Here is a 15,124-nt window from a genome sequence, read left to right as displayed (position 1 = left end):
CGCGTGCGTGCTTGTGTGTAAACTTGATGAAATGGAAGATAGATGAGTGGTGCTGTAGCCTATTTACAGCTCAGTGACAGGGGAATTCAATGCTACATGGCTTCTGTCAGACTAACATATTCAATGGACTGAATGTAACTACTTTAATGGGAAGATATTTATTTTGGATAAGAATTGTCAATTGGCTATTTACCCTGGCTTTTCAAGTTTATGCATGATAGATAAGAGTTATTTTCCCCCTACTCTAAGGGTTCATTTTGGCCACATTTATACTGTATACTCTCAAAGATAAATGAACACTATGAATATTATTTTGCACTTGAATGAGTCTATATATACCTAAAGGGTTTTCATGGTCATCTTTCAGTCAATCATGTTGGCAAACACTTAACTGAAACAATGCCTACGGTGAAATCACACAGAGTTAAAGTGTGTGTGTCGGTGTGTATCTGTGCCTGGTTGTGTATACTGCTTGTGTGTGTTGTGCTGTTAAAATTACATTTGAAGGATGGTTTGTTTGAAGGAGGAGGGGGTTTAACCCATTTAGAATGGGAATGCATTATTCTGTGCTTTAACTATCGAAAAATAGCAGATATACAGTCAAGCTCACAGCGCTGCAAGCTGTAGATCTGCTATTTTTTAATATTTCAAATCATGTCAGTGGTGCTCAAACTTTTTCATGTGAAGGACCACCAAAATAATATGTATTTGGCCTCGGACCCCATCCCCCCCCCCCCCCAGAAAAAGATTGAGTTACAATAATGTCCGCTTAAAAAATACATATATTCAAAGATTTGCACACATTTTCACGACTTTTCAAAAATAGCAGATCTACAAGCTTGTATATCTGCTATTTTTCAATAGCTAATCCCCCCTTGTGACGCCCCTGGGTTGACGCACTATCCAGTCATCGACTTCGGCTTAATGCAAATAATTTATAATTTTCCTGTCCCATCGGTTACTTATGTTGAAGCTCAAACAACGCATGGAGCAGCAGCAGAAGGCAGCTTCTGTGGAGGGACAACTTCGGGCCGCCCGTGCCAGCGAGACAGCGCTAGCTCACCGGCGCGCCAAAGAGGCCTTCGGGCAAATCCAAGCAGATGTGGAAAGGTTTGAGTGGACCCTCGACCTTGTCAAAGCAGGTATACATTCAGGTATACATGGTATACATTCCACCAGACACCAGACACTCGTAGTGTGTGCAGGGCGGCAGACAGGGATTAAAAACAAGACCCAAGATGTCATAGAGCCTGCATCGGTTCAAAGAGTGACAGAAACTAGCAGCAGGTGAACTGGTGTATATCATGTTGGTTACAGGTGATTACAACCAAGATCTACTGTTAAAACAAATGTTCTCTTCTAGAGGTTCTTGGGACAACACAAAGATATAGTAAAGTATATATAAATATATTTTTATGAACAGAAATGACAAACAAATTATGATAATAGCTTCCTGCCTTGGATTATGTGAGGTGTAGTTCCAGACTCTATATACCATTCAGAGATTGTGGAATAGTTGTCTGGCTATGTCAGACAACTGTCTTTCGCTAAACTGTGTTTTGCTAAAGAAAAAGCAACATGGCGGAAAACTTGTCAGGTGGAAATGGGCGTGCTTTAATATACTAGGGGGTTGCGTAATGATCTAAGACCTGGCGGAGACAATAAAACACTGAGCTGCTGGATCTCTGAATGATTGAACATAATTATGTACAGTCTATCAATATAAATGTACAGTTGATATACACATGAATATACAGTAGTCCGGCTGCCAACTTAGTTTTTATGGCATAGGTATGATATTTGGTATATATATTTTTTTATTGGCCTAAAATGGTGTTTATTATATACATTCATGAAACCACCAGCTGACCGCCTGTCAGCATTGAGCAATTTATTTTATAGGGGGTATAAGTTTGGGCCCATCACTAACTATACACTATACTATAAAGGAAAAAAATACCCCCCAAAAAATCTGCTTTAAATAGCAAGTGAGGGGTCAAACATTTCTTCCACAGATCCACAAATCTATGGTTTAGTGATGAGTCATCACTTTTCACAATTATGTGGGGGGCGTTCTAGCCCAAGGAATGTTTTTCATGCAAAACAAATGCTTGCAATGGATTCAGAATAATTAAAAACCCCTAGTTTGACCCCTCACATGCTACTTAAAGCAGATCTTTTGGGGGTATTTTTTCCCTTTATAGTAGGTGATGGGTCCAATGTTCAACCCCCTATAAAAGAAATTGCTCAATGCTGACAGGTGGTCAGCAGGTGGTTTCATGAATGTATATGTATAGACAACATTTATAGGGCAATAAAAAAAACGATATACCAAATATCATACCTATGCCATAAAAACTAAGTTGGCAGCCGGACTACAGTATCTAAAGCCAGTGAATATATGAATTCATATATATTTACAGTTTAACAACAATGAGTATGTTTCTTTGTGCATATGCATGGTCTATAAACGCAATATGAATAAATGTAATGAATATATTCTATCAACATTTAATACTATATAAAATAAATATATGTATATGCTGTATATAGGAAGTTAATGTTGATAGGGGGTCCTATGATTAGGACCTAATTGTTCTTAATAAGGACCTGAATATACTACTAGTATGACATTGTGAAGGCACCCAGTTTGCTGACACCAGCAGCCATTTTAAATGAACCTAGATTTCCCCATTGGACAGTTAATACATTGTTTTTTCCATGTCTTTGTTATAATAGCCTCGCGTGGCTGAGGGCTATTACAAATGGCTGACTAAACTAATTATTGATTGACTTACTGATTTATCTGTGGGCATTTTGGCTTCCAGTTATAAATAGATCGCTGATTTGATATTTGCAGAGGTTTGCTTGAAATGTGTTGTGTTGCATAAGGCCCTGTGGGCATTTTGGCTTCCAGTTATAAATAGGTCGCTGATTTTATATTTGCAGAGGTTTGCTTGAAATGTGGTGTGTTGCATAAGGCCTGGGTTGTAATTAACTTATGGCAGTCACAGTTTTGCAATTAACGTAAAATACTGAACAAAACCTTATATAAGAAACATTTTACCCAGGGATTGTTTTCTTAACACAATGCTGCATTACATCCTGCTGCACACCTGACAGTCACAGTACATGACACCTGAGACATTCCCAGTACAAGAGCAATCTGCTACTGGTGGCCAATGCCTTGCTTAAAGGAGTGGTCCTCAACCTTTTCAGGCCACGACCCCCAAAATAATATTTTAACTGGGGACCCCTCACCCTGCACAAGCACTTGGAATTGTAGGAGTTGGCATTACATTTACTTTGACTCGATCTATTCCATTCCAGCCGATCTACATGCTCACAACGACTCGCAACTCGGCATTGTGAGCATCAACTTCAGCAGTGGTGGAAAAAAGTAATTGCATATTTAACTTTTTTAAGTAAAAGTATCAATACTGCAATATAGAAATACTCTGTTACAAGTAAAGGTCCGGAATTCAAAATGTACTTTAGTAAAAGTATGAAAGTGTTGGCATCAAAATGTACTTAGAGTACCAAAAAGTAAAAGTACGAAATGTTTGAAAATGGCAGATCTACAGATGTGCTGTTTCAACTCTTCAGTATTTACTGCCCTTTTCCTGAATATTTCCTGCAAGTTTTTTCCACAGGTTTCTTTCCCTGTTTTTTTCTTTCTAACTTTTATGGAGAATGGAGCGTATTTTTGCAGAAACTCGCGAATGTCAAGAAACCACTCCATTCCCATTGAAAAGCAGGATCCACCTTCATGGATAGGCTAGATTTAATCTTTGAAGTCAGAGAAGGTCATAAAAATAGCCAATGGCAGGACGTGTGAAGTTTTTAAATGACACATCGGTAGAAGCTCACAACACGTTGTGATGCGACACGTTGTGAGCTTGTACAGTAGATCGGCTATTTTCAAATAGCCAAGGTATAAAATAGGGCTAAAGTGGTTAATAAAGCAATAAGCCACAAGAGGTGAGTGGTTACCGGGGGAGTATACACCGGCTGAGAGGCGTTGGGAAACACGAGGCGCAGCCGAGTGTTTCCGACCCTCTCAGCCGGTGTATACTCCCCCGGTAACCACAAGCCTCGCGTGGCTTATTGCTTTTCTAAAACGGTCACAATAATTGCAACATGAAAATCATAGCATTGCATTATTTAAAGAAAAAAGTACACTTCTCCGCCACCAGGAAGAGACATTTCCTTGCGTTTACCAGTCACATCCATCCAGGAATGGAACTTACGGAAGGCAGTGTGTGTTTACAAAGTCACGTCATTCTTTTTGCCAAAAGAATAGGGAAACAACACTTGTGTTAGATCAGTCTCATGTTAAGAACCATATTCGATCCATACACATGTTTATTTTCATCCAGATTTAGCTGCTATGTGGGTGAACAAAACATCAAAAACGCTAGCATAGCAACCTAAGCTAAACAGCCGAGTGGTGCCTGGAGAATAGAGGGCGCTTGTTGCCTTTACAAGCCCCGCCCGGAGCCATTCAGTCACTGTCCTATGCATGTGGGCGGTGCTTAGAAGCACCCGCACGGCAGGATTTGAGAGGAAATCAAACGCTCGCTTCTCTAGTTCAGCCTCACGGCACAGTGGAAAGAAAAAACGCACCTGGCTTTGATATAAACTGATTCAAGGTGTGGGTTACAGTCTCAGGTATACCATGGCAACCAGCCAATCAAAATCAAGGAATGGAACTAGCCGTTTTAGAATGTATGTTTTATAATATTATAATGTCTGCAAAGTAACTAGTGTTTTCAAATAAATGTTGTGGAGTAAAAGTACATTATTTGGATCCGAGATATAGTGGAGTAGAAGTAAAAGTATTGGAAATTGTTCTTAAGTACAGTACTTGAGTAAAAGTACTTAGTTAATTTACACCACTGAACTTCAGTGCCGCTTGTGGCACTCGGCTCTGCCTCGTTCCTGACCACATCACTATGTGCCAACAATCACGATAACGCATCGTGTGTGATATTGCTTAATTGTGCAATTTCCTTCAGGGTAGTTAACCTGGGTCACAGTTACCTATGGGACAGTGGATGGGGATTTAAATGAATGGAAAACAAGTACAGACTTGTGTTGATGACCATGCAATGTCGCAGGGTGTACACAAGCCATTATGGATTGGATGGATATGTTATGGAGACTTAAGAAATACACTCCACAATGCACCCCAGGAGATGGAAACACTGAAACGGATAAACCTACTTGCAGTACACGTCCTCCAGTACCATAGATTCTCATCTAAATATAGACGCAGAGGAGATCGGGAAGCAGTTCTCATTCTCCGAATATGACTTTGCTTACATTTCAATTTTTTACTCTGACAATTACGGGGCCCTGGTGAGGTAAAGCGTGTTTTGCAGGATGCAGAAAGAAAGAAAATAATAATAATACAGCACACAATAACATGGTCACAGTTTCTCCTGGATTGGCTACTAACTATTAAGTGGTTGATGTCTGTAGAGCCTCCTCTATACCTAATCAAATGATGCATAATATGTTTGGTCAAATCTTTCAACCAATCTTGATAGTGTGGGTTTTGAAGTAAGATGATAAGGAGGGATAGTAGAGGTGTTTTGTGATAGTCATATTGAAGAGATACCCGGTAGTCCGGGAGCCGTGGGGGTGAAAGTGGATTCGCCTGTAAAAGTTTTTTTCTCAACTGATTCTTGTAGCTTGGGGTCACCTCTTAAGGATTCAAGATGATGACCAGTGATATCCATTGAGCATTTTTTATTATTAATAATAAAAAATGCTCAATGGCTATCACTGGTCATCATCTTGAATCCTTAAGAGGTGACCAGAGGTCACCTCTTAAGGATGGTGAGAGGTGAGCATTTTTTAGGATGGTTAAGAGGTGAGCATTTTTTATTATTAATAATAAAAAATGCTCAATGGATATCACTGGTCATCATCTTGAATCCTTAACTCATTGAGTGCCAATCCCGAACTAGTTCGGCTTTATTAGCGTATCGTAGAGTGCCGATCCCGAACAAGTTCGGCTTTTAAAAAAAAAAAAAAAAAATTTTTTTTTTTTTTTTAAATTTTTTTTTTTGAATTTTTTTTTTTTTTTTTTGGACCCCATCAAATCTGGTGAACATGATTTCAATCGCGATTTTGCATGTTCCACCCCCATACAACCCCATCTAACATACAGGGCAGCCATTTTTGTTTACATAACATGTAAAACATAATGGCGATTATCTCAAGAATGCCTGAACGGATTTCCAATCGGATTTTTTTGTTTGAAAGCTGTGAACAAACTGCACAAATCCACTCCAATGCAATCCAGGATTGCATTGGATTTTTTAGAGCTCATTCTTCTCTGTTTTTTTCCCATGCATGAGGTGTGCAAGGTTTAATCATGGCTAAGTTGACGAAAATAAGGCTTCTAAAATGCTTGGTAGCCAATAGCTAACTTCAAGCTAACTTCATCCTCTTCCTGTACATGCACAAAGGAAAGTGTTAAGGCAAGTCATGGCTCCAGGGCTTGGGCATGCATTACCAGCATATCTCTATTATTCTCTGGTCACTGGGCGCCCTCTAGTGGTGATAGGCTGGCACTCAATGAGTTAAGAGGTGACCCCAAGCTACAAGAATCAGTTGAGAAAAAAACTTTTACAGGCGAATCCACGTTCAGCCAAAAATCACCATTTGGCTCCCGGACTAGTACTGATTTGCGTGATGTTTGGACAAAATCTGTATAGGTACTGTCAAAAAGTGTGTTTTTCAAAATGTGAGGAATTTGGGGTACAGGTTCTACTCTGGCACCCAGGGAGCGTGTGTGCACCGTTTCGCTGCCATCATGCCAACGGTGCCGGAGATTAGCTGTCCACAGACGGACAGACATACGGACGGACGGATAGGGTGCAAGACATAGTCTGCCATGCCATGCCTTTGGAGGAGACAATGACAATTATTAAAATGCACAGAAATAGGATAGAAAGGAAACCCATATAGGCTTACCAGTATAAGGTTCTCACCTAAAATAAGTACAGTACTAATAAGTAGTAAGTTGAACATATAATAGCATATCAATACGTAATATAATTGTAATCAAACACAAGACACAAAGTACAGAGTGACGTATTCAACTCACCAAGACATAAAGTATAAAGACATACAATACTTTACAAGAAATCATCAATAATAGGAGCTAGTGCAAGTATATTTACAGAGGAACAGTGGGAGTTAATTTCTTTTGGCAAGCTAGAAGACTTATCTAGGTTCAGTTAGTTGCAAATTGCAACAGGTCCTCTTTCTTTTTATATATATACAGTATATTCTGATGGCTGGTGGTAGGGCATTCCACCTTTTGGTGGCATAATACAATGAATTCATCCCCATTTTTTGTGCGGAATCATGGGGGTGATGAGATCAGTGGAGCTCCCTCCACTGATCTCATCACCCCCATGATTCCGCACAAAAAATGGGGATGAATTCATTGTATTATGCCACCAAAAGGTGGAATGCCCTACCACCAGCCATCAGAATATACTGTATATATATAAAAAGAAAGAGGACCTGTTGCAATTTGCAACTAACTGAACCTAGATAAGTCTTCTAGCTTGCCAAAAGAAATTAACTCCCACTGTTCCTCTGTAAATATACTTGCACTAGCTCCTATTATTGATGATTTCTTGTAAAGTATTGTATGTCTTTCAATCTTTTGTAGTAGTTTGACAGGTAGGCCAGATGGCATCTATTGTAGTCTGTTCAGAATTGTTCTGGTTTAGATGGTGACATTTGTTGTATAAATGAACATTTGTGAGTTTTGATAACAGAGGACAGTGACATACTTTTTCTGGACACAGCTAACTCACACGTTTGTCTCAATGCCAGTATTTCTGAAGCTTTGAGTTTCACATGCCATTGACTGGGAAAATGTTTAGATTTGAATCTTGAATCAAGCCAGGGTTACAGTTGCACATTTAGTTTCCCACTTATTGCCTTACACCTGTTCCTTGTGAAGCACGGTGAATGATTAGGCACAGCTGTCTCTTATCTCATGTAATTAAAACATGCTGCATGCACGCAATCAAAATAAATACATTGCACCCGCAGTCAAATAGACAACAGAGAGTCACAAGCAATGAAATTAGGAATGAATGAAGCTCTGTACAAGTAATTCAGGTGTGTGTGTGTGTGTGTGTGTGTGTGTGTGTGTGTGTGTGTGTGTGTGTGTGTGTGTGTGTGTGTGTGTGTGTGTGTGTGTGTGTGTGTGTGTGTGTGTGTGTGCGTGCGTGCGTGCGTGCGTGCGTGCGTGTTTCCTAGCCATCACAGGCATGGCAGAGAAATCAAATGTGGGCACCTGTGATGCCGTGGCCAGCAGTGTGAACTGGACCGATGACACAGTGACCAGATCACTCCTGTTCCTCCTGGGAGAGACGGAACAGCGGGTGACAGAGCTGCTGGCTGCACGCCTATACTGCGCACAGAGGGTGAGGCACTGTTGAGGGCTAATAGTTCACATGAACTTAACTTCAAAGAGGCTTCATGTCAGAGCTCTCCATTTATCTTCATCCAACATGCACCGTACAGTAGCTCCGATCGAGGCATTTAGCATCCACACCACAGTGTGTTCAGTACCGGTAGTCTGTGTCCCCCCCCCCCCCCCCCCCCCCCCCATCAGTCACATTTGTGCAAATCTTTGAATATGTATTCTTTTAAAGCAGGGGTCTTCAACGTTTTCAGGCCAAGGACCCCTTATTTGAGAGAGAGATATTATGGACCCACAACCTTTTCATAGATTCCATATAATTTAGTTGCATTGTTTGACAGCACAATCGTCAGTGTATTTTGGATGCATGTCGATTTGTGTTTTCAGATATTTAACCACTTGAACCGTCAATACTTAATAAACTTGACCTTTCACTCTGTACTTAGTCTGCTCTTTTCCCCCTCTACACCAAAGCGAGTTCTCTCTAATGCTCTGCCAGACGTGCTGCTATTACCATAGACCGAAAGTTCCACTACTGTCCGAGGTCTACGACTTTAGTAGAAATAAACTGCCAGGTTAATATTGTCGGTTTCAAGTTTGCATCTTGTTGATTTTGTCGACAAAAACTATGACAAAAGACATTTGTCGACTACCTTTTCCACTGACGAAAACGAAATAAGAACTAAATAAAAACTAAACTACGATGACTAAATATATTGACAATTTCATCAACAAATGGGGACAGCTAATTACGACTCCATCAAGGCCTGCCAAAATACATTTTTGTAGACAAAATCAACTGTAGTTTTAGTCGACTAAAATCTATATTTCAATGTAAAAGTGAATATGCTTTTTGACCCTGAACATATTGCACAGACACTGTTTATAGTTCAATAAAGCATCATTAAAAACGTGTTTTGTTGTGTGTGGATTTAAAGATCCTGTTTATTCTAATGACAACTGATTTTACTTTAGGGTGAAGACAGCAGTGGTGGGAATATCCTTCCTGTTTCTTCAGTTCTGGGCATATCAACACCTCCCATGATTGAGAATGCTGGTGTTCTTCCACCTCCTATCAGGTAAGCTTTTCTTCTGGCAGCAACACTCATACAGTATACACTTCCCGTGTAGGTGTCTACTCTGAAACATAGTTTCTATAAAACAAAGCATATTCCAAATTTGGTATCAATGTTTACTGTGATAATTTATTGAAAGAACAAGGTGGGGTATATCAACAGTGTGACTCCGAGTTAGTGATGAATTAGGCTACAGGTTGTTTCTTCTTAATGTGAAATTGATTTGGGGTTAAAAATTAAGCTGCTTTGTTTTAGGGGTTTAGTGAAGGTCATCATTTTAGACCCTTGGGACATGGGGGATTGTTTCCAAACACAAGCAAAGTTATTTCAGGAATAGTTGCAGAATGTGTATGTTTGTTTTTGACAGTTTTGGGAAGATTAAACTGGATTGAAATAAATAATACTGTCTGGAAATTCAGTAGTTTGAAAGCACATGAATTATATAAATGACAGGAATACTGCACCTGCTCCATGTGGAAAGTTCCTTAAGGTAACTCCAGTTGTAATTTGTGAATGGGGATTGCCTTTTGCCCGTCCCTCCAAGGCACATATGTCAAACTCAAGGCCCGGGGGCCAAATCAGGCCCGTGATTGAATTATCTTCGGCCCGCGGGGTGATATTTAATTACTATTAGTACTGGCCCACTGGCCACTGGTATATTGCACATGCAATGTCTGGGATTCGAACCGCATGAAACTCCAACATCTTACCCATTAGACCAACGAGATATCCCTATGGACAGGGGGAGATATTAGACTTTTGATGCCATCAGGCTGAGGCAATGAGTCACTCTGTTACACACGCACCACCATAATACTACAAGTCCCACAATGCACTGCTAGTGCATTGGTGCGTATCGAGAGCCTGTGACTGCAAGCCTGCGTTTAAATAAACATTGAACCAGTCCGGCCCTTGACTTGTACCATTTTTAAAATTTTGGCCCCCTGTGCATTTGACTTTGACATCCCTGCTCCAAGGTAATGGTAGGGTAGACATGAACTAGCATGCCTTCATTCTGAAATCAGAGGTGAGGTGTTTTTGATTGACAAGTAGAATCAAAACACCCTGTCTAAAAGGAACACACCAAAACATGTAACGCAAACATGTTACATGTTTTGACATTTACATGTCTATGACATTTATGGCAGTTGTTGGTAGATTCTATATAACCTACGCAGTTATTTCACAACAGTAATTTGGTGGTCAGCATGGTATTAGATGACAGCATCTATCTATAAATTAGGGAAAAATCTACGTCTGTGTGTCTGAGTCTGTGTGTCTGCGCTGACGTCATCCGATGGGAAAACCCTTGGGAAAAAAACACAGAGTGACGTCATCAATCGGGTGATGACGTCATCATCACCATAAAAGCCAATGAGGGACCAGCAATCCTGGTCACCATCAATAAGTGCAACCTGATATAAACATAGAGGGCGATGTCGTAATATTGAGGCTTACGGTATACTAGTAAGACACCTCAGGGTTGCGCCAATTCTTGGCCATCTGGCCAACCACAGCGTTTCTCTGACGATTCTCGTTGTTGTCATTCTGGGGGGAGTTTGTTCAAGCTACGAGATTTCTCTTATGTTATGTCAAAACATGCCCATATATGGACATTACCAAATATGGGCATTCCCATATATGTCCTTAATATTGATAACACAATATCCTTAATAATGTCCTTAATATTGACAATATAGGAATCTCCATATATGGGCATAAAACGTATGTTAATTAGTAATGCCAAACAGGGCATTGGTGAGTTAGGGCCTTGGTTTTAAGCCTGTGGATCTCCTTATATGGGCCATATATGGTCCCTAACATTCTCATTTTCGACCTGGGATTTATGACATCAGAAATCTCCATGTATGGACATAAAAGTTTTTTTTTCTTTTTCTGGGAATGACCATATGTGGACTTTTATACCCTGAGAAATCTCGTAGCTTGTCTGACTGTCAGTACAGGAAGTGATGTCACGTGACATCCTTTTTATGTCCATATATGAGTAATTCTGTACCACATCACTGTGACTCACTGACATCACTTCCTGACTGTGACTCACTGACATCACACTGACATCACTTCCTGTACAGCCAGACAGACAGTCAGACAAGCGACAAGGTTTTTCAGGGTATAATACGACCTTCGGTCGCAATAAGGGCCATGAGAGGGGCCGTCTATGCCCGTAGCATAGCATATGCCAGATGGGCATAGATGGGCATAAACGGGCATGTGTCAGATAAGCTTGAGGATTGGTGGATTGATGAGTTTCACATGACACTTTGACCAGACTATAAGTGATTGGTCAGGTTTCACTTACTATAAAACGGGAGAAGCGGGCGCATACCTCTAGTGTTACTAAAGAGTGAAAACAAGACAGCTTGTGCCTGACATGCTACTTCTGGTCCCTATTTTTAAATGTTGGGCAGCAGTCACATTTCATATAAAAAAGGGTGCAAGGTCTTGTGAATTGTATTTGCTTTAATACAATGAAAAGCCATCAGAGACTGTTTTGATCTCATATGCACTGCTCACTTTAAAGTTGTACCATGTAACTTTTTTTATAAAACAAATCTTAAAATTGTCCTAACTCTTAAATCGCTAAAGTTTTAGAACACCCACTTCGTTATTTTCAGCTTCTTTATATGTTTTCTATGATCCTGACCGGGGTCCGGTTTTCGCGCAAAAATTACGTCATCATACACTACCGGCCAATCACAGCGAGGGTTATACACTGCCGGCCAATCACAGCGCATCTTGAAGTGGGGTCGCTAGCTATCACAATAGGGCGGCCATATTTGTAGGCGCCCGTGTGTCTCTATCTATACTCGGGTGAAACACTCCGTTTCTCCGGAATGCCTGAACGCACAGGAACCAGGGACCCCTCTAAAGATAGATCTCGGCGAGGTGGAGGCTGACGCGGGGGTGTGAGGCGAAAAACGGCCGAAAGACGCGGACGCTACTGACCACTAGTTGAGCAACTTACACAGTATAGCTTTAATATTGCCTCGAAGATTAAAAAAATAAATACGGTCTCCACCTTTGCAGTAATTTACCTCTCCCACTTCCAGTTCTTCTGTTTCCTGAAGTCCTCTTCCACAACGTTTCTATTCCCTTTTTCTTTTTCTTTTGTGGGGCATGTCATTTTTTCGGTTGCTGTTAGTAGTCATGGCTGCCAGTTCCCACTTGATGTTGTATGGGAGTTCTGATTGCTCTAGACCGTACTGTATAACTGCTATCTTGCATAACGTCTTCAGACTAGGGCGTATGTCTAAGATGTACAGGTCAGACACATCGATGTCCTGGTCAACCTCAGTGTCTTCCATATCCACTGGAACGGATGAATCTCTGTATCCTCCAAAGAGGATGATACGTTCTCCCACCATGCAGCAGCCCATCCTAGTCTTCCATGAAGATGGGACTTTCCCTCTGGGCTTAACCTTCTTCCAGGAGAAGGTCTCTGGATTGAATTTCCACAGATCATTGAAGGTCTGGTACAAAACATAGTTGTGGCCACCAAATATATACAGTTTTCCATTGTAGGCAAAGTCTGAATGACACGTGCGTCTTTCTGGGCGAAGCACAGCTTCACCCAGAGGCGTGTTCAACCAGCAGTTGGTTTCTGTGTCAAACACACTGATGCTGTTGTAGTTGAATTGGTCATCTCGGCCCCCAAACACAAACATCTTTGTCCCGATGATGGTGGCAGAGTGACATAATGAAGGAGGTGCTGGAGTGCCTCTGGTGTTAATTAAAGACCAGGCCATTGTGGTGGTGTCCAACTTGAAGATGTCATTGGTGCATCCTTCCAGGCTGGTGAATCCTCCAAAAATATACATGACCTTCTCCAAGACGCACGCTGAGTGGCCGTCCCTCGGCTGTGGAACAGTCCCAGATACCTTGGGCTTGAACCACCTGTGGGTGTCGACATTAAATGCATAAAGCATGTTGTCCTGTATGTAAGCAAACCCGCCCCATATGTAGATGATATCTTCTATCAGCACAGCTGTATGGCCCCAGCGCTTGGAGGGAAGCTCAAGGGGATGTTCTTCCATACCAGATGTCACTGGGGACAGTTTCAACCAGCGCAAAGACACCGAGTTAAAGACGTGCACATCAATGGGATCCCTGTCGTACCATGCAAAGGAGTACACCTTATGCCCCAGTGCCACAGCAGCATGATAACTCTTCTTTGGTCCTCCTTTCAGGTGCACTGTCCAGCGCAACATCTCGCACAGCAGCACCACTGTGAATAAAGAACTTTCTCCTCCGTATCACCCTGTGAAAGAATGGAATGCTGTTACGTACACAGGAACATATAGTGGTACCGCGGCCCAAACATCATGCAAAGCTGGTCCAATCCATGAAGCCGATGTGAAAATATAGTGGCCCTCTCCATCATCAAAGTTGCCCACCCTTGTTCTAGTCCTAAAGTTTTCTGTAAACTTTTGTCACCTAAAGTAAACCTGTTTTCATTTAACTTTTCTGTAATCCCAAATGTCCATTGAGTTCAGTGGGTGTTTTCTGTAACCTCCCCTGATGTGGAGGAGTATGCTGGGACTGCCTACAGTTCCAAGTGTATGGGTGATGTTAGTGTTGTCAAGAACATCACAACACGAGCCAATGAGAAGCCTTGGATGACCAGTGAGGTACGGGAACTGCTGATTGTACGGAACAGTTCTTTTAAGGCAGGAGATGGTATGGAGCTCAGAACAGCAAGAGCCAACCTGAACCGTGTATCAGAGTTGCAAAGCGTACTTACTGTCGGAAAATTTAAGGTTTCTTCCAGGACTCTACAGACTCTCGGCGCATGTGGCAGGGCATGCAGTCTATCACAGGCTATAAGGGGGCACCATCATCCTGTGAGGAAAATGATGACTTCCTCAATGAGCTCAATAATCAATTTGCATGCTTTGGAGCACAAACTACATCATGGAAAACCATTCCTCTTCCAGATGAGCAGGTACTCAGTCTGGACCTACGTTAGCTGATGTCTGGCGGACCCTGAAAGGTATCAACACCCGGAAGGCGGCAGGCCCCGACAACATTCCAGGTCGGGTGCTTAAGGAGTGTGCGGATCAGCTGGCCCCGGTCCTCACAGACATCTTCAACATCTCACTAAACCAGGCTAATGTCCCTGTTCATGTTTCAAAGCAAAAAAGCCCATTATAACATCTCAATGATTACCGCCCAGTTGCACTCACCCCAGTAATGATGAAGTGCTTCGAGAGGCACATATAGGCACATATAGTTTCCAAACTCCCCCCCAAATTTGACCCTTTCCAGTTTGCCTACCGTGCAAAGCCTGGCACACACAGAGGGGAAGAACACCAGTGTGCGTCTGCTGTTCTTTGATTTTAGTTCAGCATTCAACACTATTATCCCTCAGCAACTGGTGGACAAATTGGACCCCATGGGCCTTGGCACTCCCCTGTGAAACTGGCTGCTGGACTTCCTAACGGATAGACCTCAATTTGTGCGGGTTGTGAATAATAACTCCACCGTCATCTCCCTGAGCACTGGCTCTCCCCAGGGCTGTGTTCTGATTCCACTGCTGTTCACCCTGATGACCCATGACTGCTGTGCT

At 41.8% G+C, this 15,124-nt stretch overlaps 1 protein-coding gene across 1 annotated transcript in view; it reads left to right on the top strand.

Annotated features, from left to right (window-relative positions):
• The window catches only part of LOC308297185 (uncharacterized protein), a 40,760-nt gene that overhangs the window by 20,073 nt on the left and 5,563 nt on the right, over positions 1-15,124 (top strand). The window contains exons 9-11 of the mRNA XM_080740601.1: positions 974-1,142; positions 8,296-8,462; positions 9,437-9,540. Coding sequence (XP_080596727.1) covers positions 974-1,142; positions 8,296-8,462; positions 9,437-9,540 — 440 coding nt within the window. The remainder of the gene's footprint in view (positions 1-973; positions 1,143-8,295; positions 8,463-9,436; positions 9,541-15,124) is intronic.

The sequence above is a fragment of the Nannobrachium achirus genome (assembly GCF_963921795.1).
Source record: "Nannobrachium achirus genome assembly, chromosome: 13".
Lineage (NCBI taxonomy): Eukaryota > Metazoa > Chordata > Actinopteri > Myctophiformes > Myctophidae > Nannobrachium > Nannobrachium achirus.
The sequence above is the reverse complement of the archived record's forward strand: the minus strand, read 5'-3'. Positions and strand labels throughout refer to the sequence as shown.